Here is a 27,913-nt window from a genome sequence, read left to right as displayed (position 1 = left end):
ACTCCTGGCAAAACACACTTGCACAACAGGTCAGTGGAGCCCTAAAGACCAACGAAAAGAAAACGTTTATCTAGTAAACTCACTTTTTTATAAAAGGGCAGCGGATTGTTCTAAGCAGAAGTAACAAATGGCCAAATATCTCCATTTATGTACAGCCTTAAGGTCACGGTCAACAGGCTGAGCACAGGAGCTCTGGCTCCCTCTGGTGGCAGGTAAGTGGAAGGGCAGTGCTGAGCTGCTGAACCGAAAAATTGAACTTTGTGAAAATGTAACTACTGCGGCGACTTCGGCTGCGATACTGTGGACGTGGGGAAGAAACTACGTAAATCATAAGCAACGAGCACCCGAGCTGAGGCACGACACCGAACAGGAGCCTAGCAACAGCAACCACGGCAACAGCGGAGAAACTCTTCAGCTACTTTTACACTTGTTTTTTTTTTTCGCACGTGGCGATAATGATTTTTTTTATTTTTTTTTTGCCTGACTACAAAAACTACAAACAAAAAAACCCCCACAAACATATATTTTAGAATTACAGCAGAGTTAGAGAGTTAATAAATAAATATCTTGAGAAAGATGACGTCTCGAATGACGTCAATAAATAATCATCGGAATCAATTCAAACACCGGATAAAAGTGATGTCTGGGTTATATACCCGAAAAAACTAGAAGATGGTATATAAAATAAACATGAATACCAGGAACACGTTTAAAAGAAGCCACTATGTACCATCCTTTTCCTTTCCTGCTACACCAAATGTAGTTTATTATGTCTTGTTACAAATATTGATTTTATTCCATCATACTAACAGAAGTCTTCTGGTTTTACTTAGAAAGACTAAAGGGTCCTCTGAACCAAATCGTTAAAACACCATCAGTACAAAAAAAATTACTTGGATTGCTAATCAGATTTTATTTTAACTATGGTAACACATAATCTTACAAAATGTCAGTTTGAATAATTAGATGTCTTTAGAGAAGGATGGAAAAACAAACTGTGAAAACTACATTTCTTCTATTGAGTAATCTTTTAGTTCATGTTCTTCAAGATATTTTGGCAGAAAAAAAAACCTGAAATAGACCAACAGAAACAGGAATATTTTGGTATGTTCTAGTGGAGCTGCACAATACATCGAATCACGTTAGTAGTTTAATTTCACAAAAGACTGAGTGGATGTAATATTTGGTACGGTATTGCATTTCTGTTACCAGGCATTGATGCTTCCCCATGGGAAAAAAGAAAACGCTTTGCTGCGCTCGATGCCCACACCTGATACAGATTTTAGTGAAAGAAATTCAAATGGATCAGAGACATTTAAATGTTTGAAAGGAAGCTGACAGTAAATGTGAGTTTCGATACTACAGTCCTGTACAATAATACTTGGATTGCACGTTTTTGTAATGTCATGCTGCCTTAGATTCCTAATAGGAAAAAGGAAAAGAAAAACGGGGTGGCTACAAATTAGCATTCGGCAGATAACGTAGGGAAATATTTAAAAAAACGGCAAATATCGTCTTAACATGTCTAATGTTTTATACTTGAAGTTTTGCAAAATTCTGCTGCCAAATGATAGAAAAAAGTGATATAGAAGTAATCAACATAGGAATGTCGCTACCAGAATAATGTCAAAAGCGAGAGAAAAAGAAAGAAATAGAGAACATTAAGCCGATACTTCCAAAATGGTCGCTGGGTTCGCCACAAGGTGCTTGTATAAGATGTAGAAGAGTGAACTACTTAAAACACCTACAGGTAAACCCAAAGGGCAGTCAGCGTTGCGTGTGCTGTTGAATTAATGACGACAGGAAATATCTCTGCGTGCGAGTCTACAAATGTTTCTACCCTCCAAAAATCGGATCCTAGTTAAATGAATAAAAATAACCAAGCTGGAATATCAATAAAAGAGCTAAATTAATACAGATGTTTTAATAAATTCCAGACCGCACAAGAAAGCCAATAAATCTGTCGGCTATGGCAAGTATTGGCCTGACCAGCAGTGGATCGGACCTAACTCGGTACAGATGTGTCATAGACGTTTCCAAAATGCTGAGCTCAGGGTAGAACAAATTATATCTAGGAAAGCATAAATAAATCCTCTGGAATATTGGCATTAGCTAAAGAAAAAAAAACCACATCAGTGAACACGTGTTGCCGTTTCTGTAGGGCATGCTAACCTATGCTAACCTAAACACCTGCTGGTGTGCCTATTAAAGTGTCCTTACATGCTACCTGTAAAGAAACCAAACACCACAGAGGCTTAAGCTTATGCTTTACTATCAAATCACACTTGGCATAAATAACACACAAAATGACTAATAAACCTAGAGGAATTAACGCATACAGTATTGGCAAGGTGCAACGTTAGCAGATGTGCTGTAGCCCAACATGCTAACACGTTTACTGATGTTCAGTGTATGAACTTTGTGAGCAGAGCGTCTCTGCTGTGACGCTGCCAAGCGACACACAAGATCAGAAATGGCAGTGCAGGAATCATTGTGCCCCCCAATATTTTACTATCCTGACCTTCTTGGTGCCCAACAAGTGAAATAAAAAAAACAACCTTCAAACAGCAAGTCGGCTACACTAAAAACCAGCAGCTCTACCAGCACCCTTCCATGGTGTGAAGAGAAGGTGTCATTTGGACCCCACGAGCTTTTTACCCAGCGCGTTCCGGTACGGTGCCCCACGTGCGCTTTCACGAGGTTTGCTTGCTTGTATGTGTGTGTGTTGTTTCAGGAAATGACCGCCTTCCCCGTTGTCCGACCGTGACATCTGCCGCGCTCCTCTCGAGCGTCAAGCTAAGACCACAGGAGAGTTAAAAAAAAAACGAATGAAAGCTAGCAAACAGGTGAGAGTGAGGTCGCTAGCCCACAGAGAGATTCGTTAGAAAGCAAGGTAGCTTTAGGAATTTACGCGACTGAAAGGTTTGGTTGGAATTCAGACGTCTACATGATGATGTGATGCTAATGATTTGGCCAAGCGTGAAAGGCTTGGAAATGGCTCAACTGAAGCAAAACGACATAACAAAAAGACACAAAAATGCACACAACTGCCTGAATAAAACAGACATTAAGACACAATAGAACATCTGAAATATAAAAACCGTCTCTGTATAAATAGTAACAATCACAATCAAAAGAAAATGTAGCTAGACATGGGTGGGAGGGTGACGCTGCAGTAACATTACAGTGTGTTAACGGGGTTTAGAGCACTGCTTTATGTACGATAAAATATTAACACACGTGAGCCGATAATATCAAAAAATATTGTGTAAACAAGCAGAAATGTACGTCTGACCAACATTTAGTTTAACAGTGTTGATTTTAAAAAAAAATTTAAAATAAAAAACTAAATATAGCGGCTACATTGGTGGACTTCAACCGCAGCTGAAAACACTGATGTCAGAATCGTGATCCACAGAGCAGTCAAGCACAGAAGCACAACGCTCCAACCCAAAATAAAATGGAATGGCCCAAAGCTGAATGTTTGTTTTTTTTTTTCTTGGTTTTCATTGATGTGTCCTCGCTCATAAATAAACACGGGTTCTCTGAGGGCGCCGCCGGGCTAAGCGGCCGCCTCGGCGGCTCGCAGCAAACCCTTCTCTGTCAGGTGAGCCTTCAGGGAGTTGAAGATGTAGAGCTGCTGGTCGGACCGCAGGGCCAGGAGCTGTTGGACCACCTTACTGGGGTTGGGGCCCCTGAGAGGAAACAGAACAGGAGTCAAATGTAAATATCCTGAAGAAAAAAAAAACAGAGGTGAGAGGCCTTTTCCTTACTGCAAAATGTCAAATATGAAGCAAAGATGAACGTGTGATGCTGAAATCAGACCGTTTTGACATTGACTGACCTCTGATCTACAAAGGTGTATTACTGTCATTGTAGATGGAAATTTAATCCTTTTTTTCCCCCAAAAAAATCTGGAGTTTAATCTAAGAAATTTTGTAGAAAAATGCTGACATTTCTGAGATTAATCTCAAAATTTATGAAATTTTTTCTAGCAAATATTCAACTTTTCAAATTCAGAAATGTAACTTTTTCTGGAAAATTTCTTAGATTTTTTTTTTTCGTGTGGAAATTTGCTCTTTTTTGGGGCCTGCCATGCAAAGCAATGGCAGGAACCTATTGCTATTCTCCCAATTCTTTATTTTTCATCCGTAACCGTTAATGCGGCTCATACCGCTGGGTGCACACCTACAAATGAGGTATCAAAACGTGCAGAAAATTCACGCCATTGGAGCTATTACTTTTGGTGGGATTCGGGGTTAACATGGCGACATAATTCGCAAAAAACTATGAAAAAAACCCCATTATAAGTCAATGGGAAAAATCCTAGAAATACTCTATTTTTGAGGATTCTCTGTGTCGTCACGAATTCACGTAGAAATGCCATTCAAATTTCATTTTGTAGATACGTCTGTGATCTCTTCGAAAGTGAAGACGGCTCGTCGATACCAATTACGGTTTGTCCACAATTTGTCTCTAAGCAACCCAAAGTTTCTCATTTTTCCTAAAATTAGAGTGTGAATCTTCCTGAGTGCCCCTCTGCTAGAGTGAGAAATGAAGACAATTTTTCACCCCAAAATAATTTTGAAATCGCCATCACGCCCACAAATATCGCACGATTGGTATCAAAATCGGTCCTGACATTGATACGCATGTCTGCTCCGGTAAAATGTTTTCGAAATTTATCTAGATCGTACGGTTTTCTGTCACGGTGCTTCAGAGCAAAGTCATGCGACAGGATTTTCTAGGCTGTCTGAGGCTCTGTCACTAACAGTTCACACTTTGGTGAGAAAATTATTTACCATAGCAACGGAACTCAAGAGGCTATTGGCTGCTGATTAGGACTACAAATACGCATCACTGTAGTTCTATCTATAGTGGAACACTCAGTTGAAACAGATCAGGACTGAACTGGCCTTTAGAACTACTTTCTGCTATGGGCTGTATATAACTGATTTAACTCAGTAACTGTTACACATGGGATTAGTTTGGAACTTTAAAATTAAGCATACTGAAAATTTCAAAATAAAAGCCTTGAATATTTTTAAATCAGGTAATTGCTCTGTTGAGCATTATAATTGATTTAACCCAATGACTGTTATACATGGGATTAGTTTGGACCTTTGAAATGAAGCATAATAATAATTTCAAAATAAAAGCCTTGACAATTTTTACATGAGATTATTGCTCTTTTCAGCATTATATAACTGATTTTATCCAATGACTGTTATACATGGATTTAGTTTGGCCCTTTGAAATGAAGTTTTACAAAAATTTCAAAATAAAAGCCTTGACAAAAATTTTAAATCATACTGAATGGTGCACGGCCACCTTACTTAACGTTCTTGTGATTCTCCACATGCTACTGATTACATTGCAGCGTTCTTTAGCATTGATGCTAATTTCTAGCATGACAACGCCGGGCCCAAACCGACGGGCACGCTTTGGCAGGCCCCGGTTAAATTTCTTCAGAAATTTTCTAGTCTGTATTTGTTTTTTCTTGAGGCAGAACAAATGTTTCTCTCTGTCGTTATACAGTGTTAATAAAGGTTTTTTTTTAAAAAACATCCCCCCTTCCCCCCCACACCCAACAGACTTCTTGTGGCTATGATGTTGAACTGTGATGTCACACATCCTGTTTGTGACATCACTGGTGACTGTCTTTGTATTCCCAGATTCCACAGAGAAATTCATTTGCAGTTTAAGGTTCGAACGAGAAAGAAACAATGGCGGAGAAAGATTTCACGTTACAAAAGTTAGAGATTCTCCAGAAGAACCAGATGAAGCTGAACAGTGAAAATGAGCAGCTTCAGAAAACAGTGGAGAGTCTGAAGAGGAAACTAGAGAGACTGAACAGGACCGATGACTCAACAAATTGGCATGTAGAGAATAGCAAACTCATAAGTTCGAATGGGTATTATAAAAAACAAATGATTAAAGTTAATTTAGAATTGGAGGAAGCGAGAACAACAATTGAAAGAATGCAAAATGATTATTGCAACATGCAACAATTAACAATTAAACTAGAACGGAAGCGGGCCATGGCAAAAAATGACGCGGAAAAATCTTTAAAAGAAAAGTCAGAAAAACTGCTGTGCCTTACTAGGGAGAACGAGGAATTAAATAAGGAGATTGTGGCTTTAAAAATCAAGATAGACAGAATGGAATCCAGGGTGGAAAAAACCAAGATTGAGCCACAAATTGATCAAACACAGGAGGAAGAAACACCAAAACCGAATATATTCCGGAGAGTTGGGCGTGTTTTTGTTGACATGTATAATTCGGGAACGCTGAGGTACTGGGTGCCACCCTGGATTTTTTAATAACTGAAAAAAATTTCAGGTAACTGGACGTAAGTATTGGGGGGTCACTGTGTTGTGAAAACTGGTATGAGGAGGTGGGATCATTCCAGACTAATGCAGACAACAGATCATGAAGGCCTGAGCAAGTGAATCTTGCATTTTGATTTTTTGATGATTATGGGACAAGATATTTTGAATTTACTTATGATGATCATACACCATATATAAAACTGTAATTGAAGTAATAAACAATGTGTTAGATACAGAGGCAAGGGAAAAAGGCAAGTCCGAACATGTCTGGACTTGCCCCAGAGCTGTGTCCCAATTAAGGATCTGAAACTAAGATGGCACGAGGAAAGTAAGGGAGGGAAGCAGGGTATATGTGGGAATGGCTGGGACTTTCCGATGAGGTAGTTGCATGCTCGAGAGGTCACGTACGCCTTATAGAGGCATGGGTTGAAAGGGTATATAAGGCCAAGGGGACCAAGAAGAGAGGTCTGGCACCCTGGAGCCATGGGGAAGTTGAGACTTCGCACCGCCAGAAGGGACAAGACCCCTTGACCCTCAGCCCTGGTTCCTGATTTGGCTGCCTTACTCTGCCTCAACCCTAGGATCTCAAAGTTGCAGCAACAGACTTGGAGAAAAGACAAAGGTGACTGAGTGATGAAGATCTGAAGTGTTCGAAGGACAACAGCCAGGTCTGCTTTGCTTCTATTTCAAAGAGGATTTTGACTAGTCTGTAACAAGCGCACGTTGTACTTAGAGGGGGCGCTACCGTTAATAGGAGTGGTTATTGAGGTTGTGCAGGTGTGAGGGCTACTCAGCTGATTGCTTCTTAACTGGAAAAGGCCATAACTCTTGGACTGTAGGTAGTTAAAGGCTAGTTGAGTCTCCTTCGACACCAGCTTAGATAGATCATCTCTACTAGACTTGCTTCAGGGTAATACTCGAAGGCTTAGAGATTTTTTGGACCCGTTGGACGGAGAGCTGGTCAGTAGTCACTCCTTGGATGTTGTGAGGTTGAGGGCGGGGCTGACTATTGCGTAACGACAGCTGGTACCATAACGCTGTGGAGTTAGCGACAGCAGAGAGGAGAACTTGGGGGGTTGCTGGTACCAGGATGTTTGAGGATAGCGCCAGCAGAGAGGGGAGCTTGGGGGGTTGCTGGTACCAGGATGTTTGGGGATAGCGACAGCAGAGAGGGGAGCTTGGGGGGTTGCTGGTACCAGGATGTTTGGGGATAGCGACAGCAGAGAGGGGAGCTTGGGGGGTTGCTGGTACCAGGATGTTTGGGGATAGCGACAGCAGAGAGGGGAACTATCATTGTTTCCTCAAGAAATGCTTTACAAATGTCACAGTTAAGACTTTTAAGACGTGCATATTAAATGTGCAGCTATTAACATGAAGTATTTAAAATAAGTTATGCTTTATGATATTTTCTTTGCAGAAAAGACAATAGAACAATAGTTAATTGAGAACTTTCTAAGCTCTTCTGGATGCAGATCAGAGCATGTTTACTTAGGGAATATTAGAGCAGTTTACCATATATTTATTTCTCTGTTTTCTTAATTAACTAAGTGGGAGGAGACATTAGAGAAGGAAAAGTGGAAAAGACAGAATTATTAAAGTAGAAGTTTAAAGTATACCGTTGTCTTTCTCATTCACCCAGATTCCTTAGATTAGGGGTCACCAACCTTTTAGAGACTGGGAGCTACTTCACGGGTCCAGAGTAACACGAAGGGCTACTTGTCTGATACAGACATAAATTGTCTTGGCTATATATATATATATATATATATATATATATATATATATATATATATATATATATATATATATATATATATGATTACATGCTGCCTGATCATGTTAATGTTAGGGACTACTGACAGTAGTTATCAGTAATAATTTACCATGGCAGCTATGGTTAATTGCTATTATGTGATCAGAAGTTCTTAGTTCAGAGTTTTGAGTTTGATTCCCTTTTGGAGCTTTTCTGTGTGATTCTAAATTGCCCACAAGTGACTGAGAGTTTGGATTGTTGCAGCAGCAGCTGTACAGCTGGACGCACTGAGAGATTTTCCTTTAAATTAAAAAAAGAAAAGTTATTGTATTTCTATTATCCAACCCTGTTTACTAATAACAAAATTATGGAGAAGAAAAAGTTCTTTTGTGCCAAAACATCTTGTATGTAGCGCGCATCAGTGTGAGTCTGTGGGGGTCAAAGGGCACCCAAAGCCTAAATCTTATTGGTCAGTTTGCTTTTTCTGTGAGCTAAAAATGATGAGTGGAGTTTGAACCTCCCGTAGTTATAAGATTTCGCCAATCCTCCTCTTTCCGTGGATCTCACTGCTTCGCTTCAATGTCTTTATTATTTAGCATCGTTTGTGTAAAAAAACAGAAAAAAGAAATAAAAGGGTGCGCTGCTTTAGTGGTTTAGTTTTGTGCCGATGTTTGCGCGTTGGAGAGGTGGTTGTGCTCCTGCAGGTCGGGTGCAGTGATAGTTTTGTACCTTCCAATCTGTCAGACATTTTTTTTCGACATCTGCTTGTGTCAGCCCGCAGGTGACCCGTCAGCTGTTCAGTTCACAAAATCACAAAAAAGCTAATAAACCGACAACCCGCCAGAACCGCGCACTGTAAAAAGCTCAGGCAGAACCTGAGGTTCAAATGATGAGTGGTTCAAACTCCAGTCATCATTTTTAACTCACAGAAAAAGAAAACTGACCTATAAGATTTAGGCTTCGGCGTTCCCCACCTCACCAACTTAAAACTCTGAACTAAGAACGTCTGACCACAATATAGCAATTAACCATAACTGTCCTTACTGATAACTATTGTGCATAGTCCCTAACATTAATATGATCAGGCAGCATGTAATCATATTTACTTAAATGAATTTTTGTTGTAAAGAAAATTTATGTCTGTATCAAACAAGTAGCCCTTCGTGTTACTCTGAACCTGTGAAGTAGCTCCCAGTCTCAAAAAGGTTGGTGACCCCTGGTCTAAAAATAGCCAGACTTACCATGATTTTATGTAAAAAGAAATCAACTGTTAAGTACTATTTTTTTTTAAAAAAAATGGTTTCCACTAGTATTTTAACCATTTTCTTTCTTTCCAACAAGAATCCAAACAAGTGTTTGTAGTTGGAAGTTCTCTTTTCCATGACATCATCTTCATTCCAAATTTCTAAAATCTTCAACTTTTCAAGGTTAGAAAATTTGTATCCCTAACCTTCTTGAAAACAAGAAGGTTAAAACAAGAACGTCTTGCATGGCAGGCACCTATTGTTCCACACCTAATAAAACGTCTCTTTATTGGGGCCTAATATTAGCCTGCATTATCTTGTTATTTCAGGTTAAGGCACTGGCTTGCGCAGATAGTGCCTATCTATTAGCTTTAGCCTTTAACCTAATGCTAATAGATAGGACTACAAATACGCCATATCTGTAGTTCTAACTAACACTGAATTAAAACAGAGGACTGAGCTGCCATTTAGAACTACTGGCTGTTTTGCCAGTAAATAACTCATTTAACCTAAACAACAATTCTATATGAAGCTTACTGAAAATTTCAAGATAAAAGCCTCAATATCCCTCTGAGGATAGTCACAGATTGACTTCAATGCATTTCTGAAAAATTTCTGAGCTCAGCACACACCATCTTTCTCTCATCGCTGTTATTACTGTGAGTGAGGTAGAGAATATGAATCGTGGTACTATTGGAGACGACAAATAGCCCTCTCAGATGCTTCAAACGGTTTTCAAGTACGTATCACGGTTCCCGAACGGGAAGGAGTTGTTAGGACTGCTTTTTTCTGTCAAACTGGCTGACTCAAAGAAATAGAATTCTGTCAGCCCTGAGTGTCTGACAGACAAGCTTCATTACCATAGCAACAGAACAAAGAACAGGACAGGGCAGAGCAGCTGATTAGGACTACAAAAACGCATCACTGTAGTTCTAACTATGGCAGAACATGCAGGTTAGAACTACGACATGGCAGAACTGTCAGTTACTACAGAGGAGGACTGAGTCTGCCTTTAGAACTACTTGTGTTTTGGGCATTTTATAGCTGATTTTACCCAACCATTGTTACACATGGGATTAGTGTGGCCATTTTAAATTAATCTTAATAAAAATGTCAAAATAAAAGCCTTGACAGTTTTTACATCAGGTAATTGCTCTTTCGGGCATTATATAACTGATTTCACCCAATCGCTGTTACTCATGGGATTAGTTTGGACATTTAAAATGAAGCTTACTGAACATTTCAAAATAAAAGCCTGAATATTCCTCTCAGATCTTTCAGAAAAACAAACTACTTCAAACTACTGGAATTCTGTCTCTTCCTGTCTGCTTCATCACGCGACAGCTGAGCTGCTCTTTAGAACTACAATGACTCAAGGTTAGGACTACAACATGGCGGAACTGTCAGTTACTACAGAGGAGGACTGAGCTGGCCTTTAGAACTACTTGTGTTTTGGGCATTTTATAATTGATTTTACCCAACCATTGTTACACATGGGATTAGTGTGGCCATTTAAAATGAAGCTTATTAAACATTTCAAAATAAAAGCATTGACAATTTTTACATCAGGTAATTGCTCTTTTGGGCATTATAGAAACGATTTAACCCAATCACTGTTACTCATGGGATTAGTTTGGACATTTAAAATGAAGTATACTTAAAATTTCAAAATAAAAGCCTTAATACTCCCCTCTGGTTAGTGCACGGCCGTAGGCGGTGCAATAATTTTAGCCTGTATTATCTTTCTCTCTTAGGTTAGTGCGCTGCCTTTCATAGCAAGGCAGTACATTAACATTAGCACAAACATTAGCACTTCACTGCCCTCCACTAGTGCACCGCCATAGGTGATGCAATAATATTACCTTGCATTATCTTTTTCTCTCAGGTCAGGTCACTGTCTTGCGCAGTAGCTAATCTTAGCATTGATGCTAATTTTTAGCATCCGAACACTGGGTCCAAACCGACAGGCACACTTTGGCAGGCCCCGGTTAAATTTCTTCAGGAATTTTCTAGTTTCTTTCTGCAATGGTCCAGATACGTAGTCGTACTGGTCTGTGACCATATATTTAAAAAAAAAAGAAAATCCAATCAGTTGTATTTATCGGACTTATACCGACATGTTAAAAAATTATTAATATCGTACGATGCCAATGTTAGTTCATTTTGACAAATTACTGTTTTATTTTTACGACAATTACATTTTCAAATTATAAAAAACTTATTTTCTCATTTGTAGTCGTTATTGGAAACAACAAAATTCAGCGTCAGCAGATCAGAGCCACAGAATCTCAGTGTATCTCTAATATAAATATTGGCGGTGTGAGCATCGGGCAAAATAGAACCAACTCCGACCTTTCCATGCCATGTGTACAATTAAAGCCACAGTACTGCATTTATTTTACAAACTGAGAAAGACCAAATGAGTTATATTACGCTGGTAACTTAGGCAGCTTGTCCAGTGTCTATATTTCAAAAAGAGAAAAACATAAAGTGCAACTTTTATCGCACAACGGACTCTGTTCGAACCGCTTCTCTCTGCTGTTTTGATTCGGAACCGCCATCTTTGTTTCTGGCTCCGCTGCAGGGTGACCAGTGGCGCCCTCTGCTGGATGGGGGACAAACTACAATACTAAACAAAAGTCTTGCAGCTAATTTGACTCTAATAAACCAATAAAAGACAATTAAGTGTACGTGAATTAATTCAAGTAGATGTATCTGACTAAGCTTTAGGATGATGCTGCTGCTTTCCAGTCAGTTTTATAGAGAGAATCAAGGCGAGTTCAGACAGAAAAAAGGCCCATTACTAATAAACAGTGTTCATTAAAACAAACAAGTAAAATAAATGCATCACTCTTGTGCGGATATCCAAGATAAAATTCAACATTAAACAAAAAAAGATGCTTGTGTCTGAATGTGACAGATTAAACTTTCACTGTGTTTTTAGAGTTCACAACTCTCAGGTGGTTTATCCGACCCTTTTTAAGGCCTGAAGGATCTACACAGGCATGTGAGAGTTTACCTGATGAAGCTGGCAATGTAGACATTGACAAATGTGGCCATTATGTACTGGCAGTCAAATCTGTCCATAATGCCTCCGTGACCCGGTATGGTGTTGGCAAAATCCTGAAAGGAGAGAAGACGAGCTTTCAATGTGCGCCGAATTTCAAACAGTGGTTTATTCAGATGGCGAGAGCCTCTTGAGGACGTTCTACCTTGATCTTAAATGCTCTCTTGAAGCCGCTGGCAAAGAAGCCGCCGAAGGGCCCCACAATGGAGGCGAAGGAGGAGAGAGCGATGCTGTGGATCTGGAACGGATACAGACGCACGGTGGTCTGTGGACACAAGAGGACAGGGTTGGAGGCAAACCGCCGCAGCCAGCGGGGAGCTAGTTCACAGAACCCAACATCTATTTAACATGGAGGGTCAAAGGTTGTCCTCCATTTTCTAGGATCTATGCAACTGTGTCCCGTGTGATCTCTGTGGGCTGGTGTGGAAAGGTTCTGACTGTGTTACAGACATGAAATGCATTATGGATCTGAAACGGCTCCATGTCCGTTCGGAGTGAGGATGCTTTTAAATGTCACTGCTGTGGCGTTTCCCCTGAGAGCCCCCATGCCGTTTGCTTACGTCAGCAAAAAATGATGCCATTAAAATCGACAGTCTCAAAACACAAGAGCCACAAGAAACATTTACTTTTTCACTTCAACACCGACAAAAATGGCAATTTTATCTCCCATAATAAGGAGAAACAACAAGAAATGGAGAACAGGTGTCAGGTTGTTGCGGGTATCGCTGCACCACCTCATGCGTCCTGACAACAGACTGAATGTTCTCTTCAATGCCCTGTAACTGTCTCTGTATAAATTTGGGTGCTGTTGTCATTTATTACAGTTGTTATTCTCTTCCTTGTTATCTTTACAGTAGAAGGCCATCATGCTTCCATGTTTACCTCTGGGCTCCGTCCCCCTGGCTACGTTTCCCCCTCTTACGTCTTTGTTCACGCCGGTAAAACTTTTATGCTCATTTTTGTCCTGATTTCCCAGATTATCAGCGCTTCTCCCCAGTCGGCCATGCTTGTTTACTCTGAACTCGTGTTTGGTCTCGAGAGCTTTTGCAAGATTTCCCACCTGACATCTGAATGTCGGTGAGTGAAATCGGTGGAGCGACCGAACCCGCTGTACCTGCGGTTTTGTTTTTTTAATCGCCAAGCATGGGGGAATCTCTTAGGTTTTGTAAATCTTGCCATGTGAAGCAGGCATTAGCTGACTTACGAACGTTTCCTGGCTATTTTTGTAAGACTGTCGTTCCATTAGGGATAAGGTCATCATACCCATCCGGTGACAGACTCCAGGACTCCTGGCAGGTTGTAGTCCTGCAGCTGAAACAGCTCTGATGGCTCACAGTCCACCTGGAAACTGTTGGAGTCGTTGTTGAACTCCACAGGACAAACAAAGTAGCGGTATCCAGCCATGACGTACGAGAGCTGACAGGGACGGGGGGAGGAAGACACTCTTCAGTTACAGTATATCATTTTTACAAGACTTCAGAAGTCCTGAAAGACTTTAGTTTTAAATTAGAGATTAAATGTACGTCTCACCATGATACCAAACACAATCGTGGCGAATAATCCACCAATAAATCCCTCCCATGTCTTCTTAGGCGACAGCTGCAACAGACAAAATAAAACATTCATACACTGTCACATCTAACTCAGCATACTTTATGTAACTCAATTTGTTTTTGACTGATGCTGATCCAAGACGAGGCCTGGCCCGATACAATTTGCTGGACGATAAATTGTCCCAGACGTTATTGTAATAAACGATAATATTGTCTTGAGACAATTTTCAAGTAATATAATGATATTACATACAACAATGTATGTAGATCGTTTCAAAGGTCAGCAAACTTTAATTTTTAACTAACGTTTCACACTGGAACTTACGACGGCACATTAGGGCCGTAGATAGAAAAACACGGAGTACATTTCTGCCAACAATCAAAATTTATTTTAGACTAATCAAGAAAAAGTTTTTCTTGCAAAAGTTGAAAATTTTATAGAAAAAAAAAATAACATTTTGGAATAATCTCAAAACTTTTCTAGAAATTTCTGAGCTCCAAAAGTAAAACTTTTTTGACTGTTCAAAGTCAAACTTTTAGTTTTTCAGTTTTTATTCTTTGTACTCCGGTAGCCAAGCAACAACATTTTGTTGCCAAATTCCCTGTCATATCTTTGTGCAGTGACAATAAAGTAAGTTTAAGTCTGAGATTAGTCTCAAAATTTCAGTTTTTTGGGGCAATTTACTTTTTTTCCCTTTTATCTACAATGACCCCAATATGCCGTCATAGGAACTGGAGGACATTTTAAATATCTAAACCAAATAACCAAAACAACAAATAATAAATAATAACAAATAATAACACTAAAGTTTCTTCCAACAAAATCGTCCTTCAGAAAGGGGGACAGTGGAGACCAAATCACCAGACTGAAGACTTTTGTCATCCAGTCTGAATGGAGACCCAAGAAAAAAAACCCAATCATGCTAATGGAATATATCGAGCTCCTTTTAATTTATCATGCGATTAATTGATTTATTGCGACAGGCCCACTAAACGCTCCCAGAAACGTCCAATAGATGAACAAATCTAAATGTTTTCATGCTACCTTAATGAGCGGCGTTCGGCCGAAGAAGAAACCAAACATGTAGGCCATGATGTCGTTGCAGATCACACAAGAAATGGGAACGATGAACCTATTCAGAGGGGAGAAAAACCTGAGATCTATCATCTGAATCACCGCAGAGAAAAACAAGACGAGCTAATTAGGGTTCAACTCGATGAGTGGCACCGGCACGGACTTGACGGCTCACCAGATCATCCCCTCGAACAGGTTGTGGATGATGAGGTGGGACTGGGTCACTACGATCAGCAGAGTCACATGGGTCCAGCCAAACTGAGGACAGAACAAGAAGAAGCTCTGAAAAAACCAACCCAAACTGCAGCGCATAGGTGGAAATTTATTCATTTTTCTCTTCAAAGCAACGGGTCAGAATCATACAAGCTTGAATTTACACATAAATCTCTGCTAATATTAGCTGAAATGTAAATTAGCTAGACGCACAGCCGTTTTACTGTCAGTTATTGGTTTTCTGTGCAAGGCAGAGCGACCTGGCTGTTCGCTTATTACACCAAAAATGAAGAAATTTAAGGCAGAGAAACTTTCTAGTTTAAAATAACGTTGGCATAGCAACACCAACACATGCTCAGTTGTTGCTTTTCATCTCAGTACACAAATGATATTCTCCGGTTTTACATTTTAAATGTTGGGAATTTGGCATTTTTAAGGAATTTGTAACACAACTGAACATTTGGCTGTCCAGTTCCGCCTTAAAGGAAAAAAAATACAATCCCAACAGAAAGTTGTAATTATGAGTTTTAAAGTTATAATTACAGGTTGTATGTGTGAGTGCCTGTTCAGTTTGAAATCGCAACTTCTATTTTTGTTTTTACCACTTTAAAACTCAAAATTAACTTTAGAAGTCCTAATTATGACTTCTTGTAATTATAACTTTAAAACTTACAATTCTGACTTTTGTTCTTGGAATTATGACCTTTACACTGGAAATTATGACCTTTGGACTCAAATTTATGAAAAATCCAAATGTAAAAATCCAACTTGTTCCTTTTAGGGTAGAAATGATGACAAACTCAACACTTATGACACTCGATTCTCGTAATTACGACTTTAAAAGTCAAAATTTTGACTTGTTCTCGTAATTATGACTCTGACGCTGTGAATTTTGACTTAAAGCAGAAACTACGACATGAAAGACTAAAAATGGTGACTTTCATTCTCTGAATTATGATTTTATGAAACTCAAAAAATGATGATCAAGGGGGCAGGAAGAGGCGGGGCCAACACTCACCATGTAGAACTGAAGGCGGTAATGTTTTTTCACCAAGCTCAGCACGAACATGCAGAAACCTGCAGGAGCAGAGCAACACACGAGAAAAGATGAACACACGTAAAGGAGGAGGAGACTAAATTGTTCACAAATGAGGTCATCTGAGGTCAAACTAAATTTAGCTCGGCCCATTTCAGGCGCTAACGTTAGGGGCCCTCGGCTTTTTGTTTCCGTGTGCTGATGTGAGGAGAGGAAGCTGAGAAGCAAAGATGGACGGGAGTTGCTCTCGCTGAAAATAGACTTAAGGAAGTACGAATGGCGTTTGAGATTTAAAAGTTTAAAAGGAAAACGGCGCCAGGAAATAGTTTTCACGGTCGTAGGAAACTTCAGCTCAGGTCGGAAAAAAAAAAAAAAAAGTTTGGGCGCTTCCTCCCGCCTCCCCACATCCTGTTTGGCGCCAGTCAGAAGCTGCAGCAGAGCTGAGTTAGTAACTGACGCTCTGCAGCTCAGGAAGTGGGACGTGAAGGTTTGCTCAGGGACGGAAACAACCCATCCAACTTTCACAGCCTCAGATTTTCACAGACGATGCAGGTCAGGGTTTAAAGAGCTGAGAACTCAGCTGCAATTAAAACCATGTTGGGGTGTGTCTCTACCAGCTTTGCATATACAGGCCGATTGGAATGAGAATGTCCGTTAATATTGTTTTTGCAACAGGATCTGGACTTTGACTGGGCCATTCAAGCATATTACTACAACCTGGTCATCTGCTAGGTTTGCTACCTGTGGCTTTGTGGCCCCTCACCTGTGGTTCTTACAAAGTTACAAATGTTTTTTGCTACTGGTACAAAGGCAATAGTCTCTCTACAACAGAAGACGACTGATGGTACAAGGCCTTTATTTGTGGGAAGGGCTCACTCTAGAAAGTAAAGGGTTCCCCCCCGATGTAAAAGTTGTTCTAAAATCTGAAATTGAAACTATAACATTTTATATTGCATATTAGGGCTGCACAAAATTGGAAACGAAAAAAAAGAAAAAAAGAAATTGCAATTCTTTTTCATCCTGTCATATATTTATCTATATGACAAACTCACATGTTCCAATTATGGTCTTTGTCTGTATTTGTGTGATATTTCTATTGTTAGTGCCTGAAAAAATATTACAAAATATTACGATGACGATATTTGTTGCACTATACGCCTGTTTTCGTTCTCGTCTCTTTAACATTTGCAGCATCGCCGTTGCAGTGTGAGCATCTGCACGTTCATAACACTTAGAGCTTCATAGCCAAGAAATAATATGCTTCAAACACTGCTTTGTGCTAATCAGCTTCCACATATTTACATTGGAATCACAATTTAGTCACCATGTATTGTGCAGCCTTGTTGTTGTGGTCAAAGTGTGGCCCGAGGGCCGTTTGCAGCCCGTGGATTGATTTTGTGAGGCCCCCCACCCCAGAGCACAAAAATTTAATAGATTAGGTCAAAACTTGGATTTTAATTAAAATCTCCTTACAAAAAATGTTAGAAGCAACAAAATGTAATAATCTTTACGAAACTTTCTGGTTTCTTCTATTGTCATGGTAACTAGGACCATATTTAGTCATTGACTTATGCTACATAGCGCACTTTGGTGCAGCCATGTCTGCTTTTAATTGCTGTATAAAAGTTGACTGAATAAATCCTGTTTTTATTGCTGAGAGCAAATTAAATATTTTCTTCAGTTTTCTTCAAATCGAGTCCAAAATAAGAAGCAAACCAGATGCATTTCATTCCCGTTCCCACTAAAAAGCATTTACTTCATTTTTTTCTCTCTTTCTTTTCTAAAACAGAAATTACTAATGACAGAAAATATTTTCAAAAAGTGTTTTTTTCCCCCCCCAATCATCCGTTCTGGGATTTGTACGACAGGCTGTTAGGGCCGGGTTGCAAGAATTTCTGTTCAATTGTGAGAATACAGTCATAATATTTACAGTATAAAGACATCATTTTACAAGGAGAACATCTTGAAATTAGGAGAAAAAAGTTGTTTGAATGACAAAAAAAAAAATTTTGTCATTGTTGGAGACAAGTCTTAATAACAGTAAAACTATATTCTCATACTATGTCAACTCTTTTGTCATAAGACTTTGTTCTTGTAACATTGAGACTTTATTTTTGTAATAAATAAATAAAAGATTGCACCCTGGCCCTAATAGTAGAGCTGAAATAAATTCAAAGTCCAAATAAATACAAGCTGTAAAATACGCTTGTCAAACAAGATGGCCGCCCTGGGCTCGTTGACATCACCCTGAACTATGGAAACCCACGGAGGGAATTGGTGAAAAAAAAAAAATCCAGATTTAAAAAAAAAAAACACAATTAATCTTCAAGAACCAAAACTTTGATTAATCGATAAAATCGATTTATCGCCCAGCCCTACTTCGTAGAGAAGAAAATCGTCAAAACTAACAGTATTAGTTCAAGACATGTTATATCAAATAGTTCTTTGGTGAATTTGAATGATGTTGTTTTCACTACTTGATTTTATTTCCAGCAGCATCACTGTGAAGCCGAGTTATTTTCCCCCATAAAATGGTTCAGAAAAATGTTAACTGCTGTCCTGGGAAAAAAACGAAAAATCTTTCCGCTCCGGCCGTACCTGTGAGGTAGAGTGCGAAGGAGATGAAGCGGTGGTATTTGCTGAGGATGCGAAGAGGCTCCTCTCTCTGCACCAGCGTGAAGAAGTAATCAGTCACGGTCTCGCCGTAGAAGAAGTAGTTCACGCACAGCAGGAAGTACCTGCAGGGCACGGGGTGGCGGTTAAACACGGACCAATCAGAGGTCGCCACGCCTGAAGAAAACCTGGACGGCTTACATATGCGTGTTCTGCAACAGACTTTTGTTTTCCAGCAGGTCTTTTTCAGGCTTGTGGCATAAAAACTGCTACAGCGCCTCCTACTGCTGCTAAAACTCAAAACTGCTATCAGTTACGAATTTACAAAAATATGTCTTTTCAATATTTATTAGAACTGTCACTATGTCGAGACAGATAATTGGTAAAAAAAAAAAAAAAAAAAAAAGACAACCAATCAGAGCCAAGAGGCGGGTCTTAACGATGTCAATCAATCTCGGTTAGCCGCTGATGCAACTGACCGTTACAGGAAAACCATTTATACACCTTCATCGCTGGCTATGCTAACTAGCCTTAGCATTAGTGGAAGGCTACGATGTGGTGAAACAGCTGTTGCTTAGCTAAGAGCAAGCTGGAGGGGGTGAGCACGAGAGTGATTGACAGCGCCAAGACCCTCCTCCTGGCTCTGATTGGATGTTTCTGAATGGCATAATTCTGCACTTTGCACTGGGAAAATGCAGATTTTTTCCCCAAATTGTCTGTCTTATACTGTCATGACATATTGATAATTGTAACAAAAATGTAGAAAAAACATATATAGATATTTTAAATAAAAGTCACATACTGCAGCTTTAAGGAACAATCTACAATGTGAACAAACTACAAGAGGCCAGAAAACAAACCTCAGGACATCTGCAACGTAAAAAATGTGGACAATATAATGAGAAACAAACCAAGACGGCTTATTTTATTAGATGTTCATATTTTAGTGATGCAGCTCACCAGCTCAGCGTCCGGAACCAGGGCAGGTCGTAGGAGTGGTACACGTTGTACCCGATCGTGATGATTTCATGGAAACACTTGATCTGAACGCAGAGGACCTGAACAGAGAGAGAGAGAAACAGTCGCATTAAAAACTGACATCTAAAGGTTTATATTGGGAGGAGTCAAGACAGGTTTTAAAAGGTTTACATTACATCATGAGAATGGGGGAAAAAAAAGAAACATTCAAACAAGAGCAGAACAAGTCCTCTTCTCAGCATAATATTTATTTCTGCCACAAGCTCTGTTGCGTTGTAAGGTTTGCATCAAGTTTAAACAAAAAAAGAAAAAAAGAACGCAATAAAATCATAAAAATGCAACAAAACGTAATCGGAGGAAAGCGAAACATAGCTGGAGAGGCCAGGAAGAAACATGAAGAGGGATTTTAGTTGCTATGCGGAAAGCTTAGCAGGAGCTTCTTAAAGAGACAGAGGCCCGTTTTTAAGGCGTCAAATTGCAAAGTCAAACGACGACTGAGAACGTCACAAAATGTGAGCTTTTAATGTGAGGAGTCATAGAGCAAGATTACATCAACAGTATTTCAGATATTAAAAAACAAACTAATCGATAATTATCGTTATCGACAGATATGTAACAATTATGTCGTGATACGTTTTCCAGCCATATCGTCTAGTCCAAGTATCCTCCTGTTCCTGTGACTTCAGCAGTTTGTAATGCGATGCCCAAACCATGTTTAGGGTTTTATCAGATTTTGAGTATCTTCACGCTGCCTGGAGAAAACCAACTCATTTATTCTGTGTGGTGCAGCTGGTTAGTGCTATAAACAAATTCACACGTTTGCATGTCAATGGGTGAGGGGCTTTTCTGAATGGTTTCATATTTCCTAACTTCAGCAGGTGGAACTACCAGGCCTCTGTTCTGCTGCTCTAAGCGAAGGCTGAGCACGTCTAAGACGGTTTGATGTGCGGTTTCTAACTTCTGATGCGTGAAAACTCCAGAGGTTTCGTTGGTACTCACAATCATCATGAGGACCATGGGGCCCAGGTAGATGATGAAGAAGAAGAAGGAGATCATGGCTAGTGTTAGGATGCCTCGTACCCACCAGTTCTTCCATCTACGGGGGAAAAACAAACAAGCAAAAAAAAAGGTTTCAGCTTCCAAAAGCGCATCCAGAACAACACGGAGAACTAAACGTGTCCGACTCTGAGGGTGACCTTGAGGAGAGTCCAGACAGGGCCTTGTTGAGAACCTCGGGGGTGTCATCAGGAGGGACCGGCACCTCGGGGACTCCCGAGTCCACCTTGGACTCGTTGTCGGAGATGCCCTCTTTGTCTGCTTTCAGCTCGCTGTCTGAGCCCTTTGAACACCAACACACACACCCACACACATGCCCACACACACACACCCACACACAGGAGAAATAAAACAGGCGTGAAGGTCATCAATGTTGACCTTTTTGGATTCAGAAAACCTGGACTGTGAACAGCATCTGTAGAATATATATTTATACATAGGCAAGTCATAATAACGTTTGCTGGGTGATTGTCGCAGAAATTATTGCAATAAACAATAATATTGTCATTTTGAAACTATTTTCAATTAATATAATAATTGTAATAACATATAGATGTATGTACAGCCTCTCAAAAATTAAAACTAAATTTTAAAGAACATTTAACATTGAAACTGGAAAACATTTGACATAACCCAAAACAAACAAACAAAACAACTATAGTTGAAATTGATTATGAAGCCTCTGCGACCAAAATTGCGTTTCAAAACATAATAATAGTTCAGCTTATGAAAAGTGGCAGGTTGTGCAGCTACCGTGTGCAGTTTAGAGATATGAATCACACTTGTTCGTGTGACTGATGTCCTAAAGAATCGCATTACAAATGACAATGTTTTTCAAAAGCAATATTTATGTTTATGGGGTTATGATTGCTGACTCATGCGGTCGATACAGTCGTCTAGTAAAGGAGTAATAAATAGTTCTTATCGTCACTTTAGACTGTTATCAGAATAGTACAAAAAAATATTGTGACAAAACTTTAATTTCGGGGCATGCCGTGGTGGCGTAGTGGTTAGTGCGACCCGTATTTGGAGGCGTTGAGTCCTCGACGCGGCCGTCGCGGATTCGACTCCCGGACCCGACGACATTTGCCGCATGTCTTCCCCCCTCTCTTTCCCCGTTTCCTGTCAGCCTACTGTCATATAAGAGACACTAGAGCCCACAAAAAGACCCCCTGGAGGGGTAAAAAAATACAAAATAAAAAAACTAATTTCATATCTCCCAGTCCTAGAAACTCTTAGCTTAAAGATGTTTCATTGGTTTATTTGGAACAGTCCACCAAGCGACCGCAGCAGGTTATTTATTACAAAACAACTATAGTACACAGTATGAAAATAGTATGTTCTAGCAAAAACAGGCAACTAACTAGGATGCTACACATTACCCTAACAGTAGATGATGTACTATTTAAAATAAAAGCACACACTTCCAATATTTTAGACCGACATCTGTTGCTTTTCTAGACTACAAAAGCTCCAGTTAGCATGCTAGCTCTAGAACTGTGAAAAGTCAGCCATATGACGCAGGACAGGAAAGTGTGGACATTCAGGTAAAATGTTTTCATTTCTGACCAACCAAAAAGTCTCGTACATGGAAAGAAGCCGACTCCATGGAGCTAAAAGCAGGCCTGGTATTATCAGTGAGTCTGTGTCTGATGTTTGCGCTCCAGTTACTGGCCTGCTGGGGATTATGTTACTGGCAACAATGTCCCATTAATCACCTTTTCTCCTTTTTTGGCGTATAATTGGACGAGAGGCAGGTGACAGCCCGGGACAGGTTACCATCACAGAGCGACGCAGAGACGCACAAGACCGACAGCCGTGCATATAAAACCAACTAACCTCGTTCTGCCTGTCGTCTTAATTTCTGATACTGAAAAGAATGGGCCTTATTGTGAAAGTTTTAATTCGACAAACCAGTCAAATAATTTAGGATAAAAAAAAAGAAGTGAAGAAAAGACTGGAACTGGGCTGTTGTGTTCAGAGAACTACAACTTTCCATGATGAATCTCATAACTTTCTACATCAGATCTCAAATATTATATATTGATAAAGTTAAAAGCTAGCTAAAGAGAAGCTAATATGCAGTACTATGATAGGCCACAAGTTCGGGCAAAAACGCTTAAAGACATATGGAGCACACGTTACCGTATATACGCTGTTTATTTTGAGACGAAGGCGAGAAGAAAGTGTTTTGTTCAGATTGAAATCTACTTTAACAAATGATGACATGGGATTGAGCTGCTGGGCGGGATTGTCAATCTGCTTCATCAACTCAGAGGAAGCACTAAAATTAGCCGAGCAGACCATCAGGGCAGCGCCGCGCGTGGGAAGTGAAGCGCTGACAGAGAATCTCCCTCCATATTGTTGAGCTGTCAAAGCCATATGTTGATTGGACGGGGCCTTAATGAAAACACACAGACGGCGTCACTCCAAGGTTAATAAATATGAATTATGAATGTCCGTACACCCAGAGGGAACCCCTGCATCTAAATGTTACGGGATTTGTTTTTCTAATAATGGAAATTTATGTCAGTTTAAGGAAAATACGTATCAAAACAACATTATGCAATGTGCCACACAGCACACACACACACACACATACACACATACACAGTCGCTAAACCCTTTTCCATGTGCTGGTTTCTATGGAGACAATATCTGCTATTCAGGATGCTGGAGTTAAAAATAGGAACCCATTTCAATTTATACTCTCCTCCCCTTTCATGTTGTCTTCCAAACCAGCGGCAAGTCTCTCTGCTTTTTTTCCCACTGACCAATCGATTAGCAAACGCTGCCTCCTCAAACCATGAACGCCTCCTTCTCAAATCAATCTGGAAACCAACTAACAGGCTCACATTTGACAAGCTTTAATTGAAATACTAATTATTCGATTTCTTTTATAACTTTAAACCCTCTCATTTTATAGTGAAATTTGGCAAGAGAAAAATAAAACGAACCACCACCGAGGATTTCTTCATATGTTTGGTCAACGTTCTTCAGCGCAAATTTTTAATTACAGAGTCCACCGCTGCCGCCGGAGCACAATGCATGCTGGGTGACGATGATTAGGCATTTCAGTCAAGTTAAATTACTGCGCCATCAGCGGTAAATATACTGTTTCACTCCCCCGTGAGAAGCTTCCTGAAGACCCACGGCTGTGTGCTCAGCCTCAACGCAACAGAGAATTTAATTCAATGTAACCATCAACTCCAGACTTCACGTTAAACGAGACTCTGAAATAATGCATTTATAATATACAGAGCTGTCGAAAGTTTTCACATGTCTTCAGCTTTTACACATTTTGTCACTTTACATATCATGCAGAGTTTCACCCAGGAAACCTGCTAAGTGTAGTGGTAGGGGCGCTACGGCAGTCCACCAGCAGCCTGCCATGTTTCTGAATTAAAAGAATAATAATATTTGCAGTTGACAGAAAATGTTCAAATATCATCAGGTAATTATGTGGTACTGGAAGACATTATTAACAATACCTAAACACCAAATATAAAGTCTTAAAAAATAAGGCGAGCATTAAAAAACAAACCTAAAGTAAATAAACAAGCAACGCTTAGCCTGGCAGGGAGAAGTAAAGCCTGGTGGCCCGCCAGGCTTATAGTACACTTCGGGAAACCCTGTCCAAGACAAAGTAACATAATAATTTAAATGAAAGAAAATAAAACACTGCTTTAAAAGCATTTTTAAAATAAAATGAGCTGCAAAGCTCAAATTTTAGTCAGGCGCTGCGTTGTCTGGCCTGACTATATGTCATGCTAGATACGGACGTGTGGCAAGATGGAGGACCTGTTGAAAGACATCATGTTTGCACTCACTACATGTGATCTGGTTAAACTAACATTGCAGCGCCTACAGTGGAATGGCTTAGAACAAATAGAAAAACAAAACAACAAAATTGCCTTTGTCAAAAAGGTCTAGTCAAAGTCAAAAGCGGAATTTCAATTGAGAACATGTGGCAAGATAATAAAAAAAACCATGTAGTTCTAAAAGCAGCAGCAGTTAGAAACTAGGGCTGCAAGTAATGATTATTTTAGTAAATTGATTATTCTATCGATTACTCTGATGATTAATTGTATTAAATTGGTGAATTCTGCAGATTTTTCATTTAACCACTTCAGGCTTTTTTATATCACCACTTAAAAATACATTAAAAGATAAAACACTTTAGCACCTAAAATGCATTTGACAGCTTTTTTAGTGACACTTCATCAACGTAACAAAGGATGCATCTGCTAAAAAAAAAAAAAACACTAAAAGCTCAGCTCTGTCTGCTGGACTAAACATCAATACAGTGTCGTGCTGATTTGGTGATTGTTTTTGTTGGATTAACCAATCAGAAATCGGATAGCAAAAGGTACTTAACAGGAGATTTTATTTTCAGAATTTGAACCAGGTGAAGCTAAAACTAGGAGTGTTTAGCAGAACATATTTACAGAAAAAAAGTTATTTTTTATGCTAAATGCAAAATGTATAGATTTTTTGTACAGTTTTGGTTTAATTACTGCTCTGAGTGTGTGGTTTTTTTCAGCAAAGGGCCTTTTGTTGAGTCTGTACGCTCCAATTAATGATCGGTTAATAATTATGATTATTTTAATTATCGATTCGTCGCAATTAATCGCTTCAATCCCAGTTGGAACACAGATACGGTTGCATAATATGTACGGGACAATTTGCAAGCTGATTTTCCAACTTGCAACATGAACCCAAATTAACTTCCTTCCCCGAGGGCCCGGCAGCTGACGCCACATTAATCCTGCTTGTGGCGTTTTTGACCTTCATCAACAATATGAGAGACGGTCTTGGAGCAAGGCCTGGTCTCAAGTAGGGCAGCAAAGAAGCCACTTCTCCCCAGGAAAAACATCAGGGACAGACTGATATTCTGCAAAAGGTACAGGGAGTGGACTGCTGAGGACTGGGGTAAAGTCATTTTCTCTGATGAATCCCCTTTCCGATTGTTTGGGACATCTGGAAAACAGCTTGTTCGGAGAAGACAAGGTGAGCGCTACCACCAGCCTTGTCTCATGCCAACTGTAAAGCATCCTGAAACCATTCATGTGTGGGGTTGCTTCTCAGCCAAGGGAGTCGGCTCTCTCACAGTCTTACCTAAAAACACAGCCATGAATAAAGGATGGTACCAGAATGTCCTCCGAGAGCAACTTCTCCCAACCGTCCAAGAGCAGTTTGGTGATGAACAATGCCTTTTCCAGCATGATGGAGCACCTTGCCATAAAGCAAAGGTGATATCTAACTGGCTCAGGGAACAAAACATAGAGATTTTGGGTCCATGGCCTGGAAATTCCCCTGATCTTAATCCCATTGAAAACTTGTGGTCAATCATCAAGAGACGGGTGGACAAACGAAAACCTAGGAATTCTGACAAAATGCAAGAATTTATTGTGCAAGAATGGACTGCTATCAGTCAGGATTTGGTCCAGAAATTGAGAGCATGCCAGGGAGAATTGCAGAGGTCCTGAAGAAGAGGGGTCAACACTGCAAATATTGACTTGCTGCATTAACTCATTCTAACTGTCATTAAAAGCTTTTGTTACTCATAATATGATTGCAATTGTATTTCTGTATGTGATGACAACATCTGACATACACACATGAAAACCAGAGGGCAGCAGATCATGTGAAAATATAATATTTGTGTCATTCTCAATACTTTTGGCCATGACTGTAGATCAGTTTTCCAGAGCCTTAATGACCTAATTATTCTATTCAGGTGTGGTGCAGCAGAGGCACATCTAAAAGTTGCAGGACTGCGGCCCTCGAGGACTGGAGTTTGAGACCCCTGTTTTAGACAATATAAAAGCAAATATATGGAAACTTTTTTTATTATTGTTGTTTATTTTGTTTCTAGAACTAGTTTTAACTAAAACCAAGACGCACGTTTTCCAGGTATTTCTACTTTCCAGTACCGAGTTTAGACAGAGTTAGAAGCAGAGAAGAAGAAGAAGACAGGAAACCAAGTTGATTAAACTGGGCGGGGCCGCTTTAGCTGCTCTCTGTGATCACGCGCCTCTAAACGGATCCATACCGCCGTCACTCCGGCGCCACGCCCCTTTATTGACTCGGATTAGGCATTAAGACACAGTCATCAGAGTGGACAGTGTGAACACAAAACGTCATATCTCTTTAATGGGAGCGAAGCGTGAATTGCATCGTGCTCTGCAGCACTATGATGAAGTCCCACCAGTCAGGCTCAGGCTAATGTTTCTCCAGGCACTAACAGTCTCACCAATCACTTTATTTTAAGCTGTTTCTCCTGGCCAAGCTCAGTATCGAACCAAAAACAAAAACTGGCTCCATGATTAATAAAGCCGTCATGACATTCAAAGATGTTTTTCTGTGCTTCAGTGTAAAGCATGGGTTAAAAAAACGCCCCATTTTGTTTAACAATTGAATGTTTTGATTTTCGGCTACGCGTGTTTGCGTTCACTCAGACAAACAGGGGCATCGGCTAGGAGAGAGTACAATTTGTCAAAACTGGTCATTAATATTTTTGTGCCTCTCGGTGGTGTCGAGTCGTCAAGGGAACAATTAGGATCATTTTCAAAGAGCCCTGCTCTGTAAATGAGATGAAACCAGATGAGCTCGTGAGGCTTGTTTCCAGCCACAGGATAACATCACCCCGCTAAGCGGCTACATGGTGTTAGCATCCGAGCCCAGGCTAGCGTTACCTTGTCCTCTGATGGCTGCTGCTCTAACGGAGGCTCGCCGTCTTTGGCCCCTCGATGCCGCAGCTCTGTCATCTTAGCGGGTGGAAGCCTGACGCTGACGGCCAAGGTCCGGAGCTTCCGGCAGCAGACTATTTGTTGGATAAACTTCTGTTAAGGTCTAAGCTAAATGTTACACGGCAACACTTTCCCCCCCCTATTCTCAAAGCGCAAATCAATGACAAGGAGATTTTCCGGTTTTCAAAATAAATGTAACGCAACTTTAAAGTGCTTTATAATAAAAATAAAAGAACGACGA

General features: G+C 40.1%; 1 protein-coding gene across 1 annotated transcript; it reads right to left on the bottom strand.

Moving 5' to 3' along the window:
- Positions 1–468: 468 nt before the first annotated feature.
- Positions 469–27,840, bottom strand: cds2 (CDP-diacylglycerol synthase (phosphatidate cytidylyltransferase) 2). Its single transcript, XM_032577494.1, has 13 exons — positions 27,619–27,840; positions 21,061–21,203; positions 20,864–20,960; positions 19,847–19,944; positions 18,872–19,011; positions 16,256–16,314; positions 15,200–15,282; positions 14,995–15,082; positions 13,927–13,995; positions 13,660–13,812; positions 12,542–12,661; positions 12,349–12,452; positions 469–3,695 (listed from the first exon to the last, which is right to left on the bottom strand). Exons 1-13 carry the CDS (start codon positions 27,688–27,690, stop codon positions 3,563–3,565), a joined length of 1,359 nt encoding a protein of 452 aa, XP_032433385.1. The 5' UTR covers positions 27,691–27,840; the 3' UTR covers positions 469–3,562.
- Between the last annotated feature and the right edge of the window lie 73 nt (positions 27,841–27,913).

This window comes from Xiphophorus hellerii, chromosome 12 (genome assembly GCF_003331165.1).
Source record: "Xiphophorus hellerii strain 12219 chromosome 12, Xiphophorus_hellerii-4.1, whole genome shotgun sequence".
NCBI classification, from domain to species: domain Eukaryota; kingdom Metazoa; phylum Chordata; class Actinopteri; order Cyprinodontiformes; family Poeciliidae; genus Xiphophorus; species Xiphophorus hellerii.
This window is presented reverse-complemented; position numbering and strand designations above follow the sequence as displayed.

What these genes read in the sequence shown, in the direction of transcription:
- cds2 (XM_032577494.1), bottom strand. Translation starts at nt 27,690, where the DNA reads ATGACAGAGCTGCGGCATCGAGGGGCCAAAGACGGCGAGCCTCCGTTA. An exon ending in CCATGGTCCTCATGATGATT is followed by an intron (nt 19,945 to 20,863) that starts GTGAGTACCAAC and finishes CTCTCTGTTCAG; the next exon opens with GTCCTCTGCGTTCAGATCAA. An exon ending in CTGTTCGAGGGGATGATCTG is followed by an intron (nt 15,083 to 15,199) that starts GTGAGCCGTCAA and finishes CCCTCTGAATAG; the next exon opens with GTTCATCGTTCCCATTTCTT.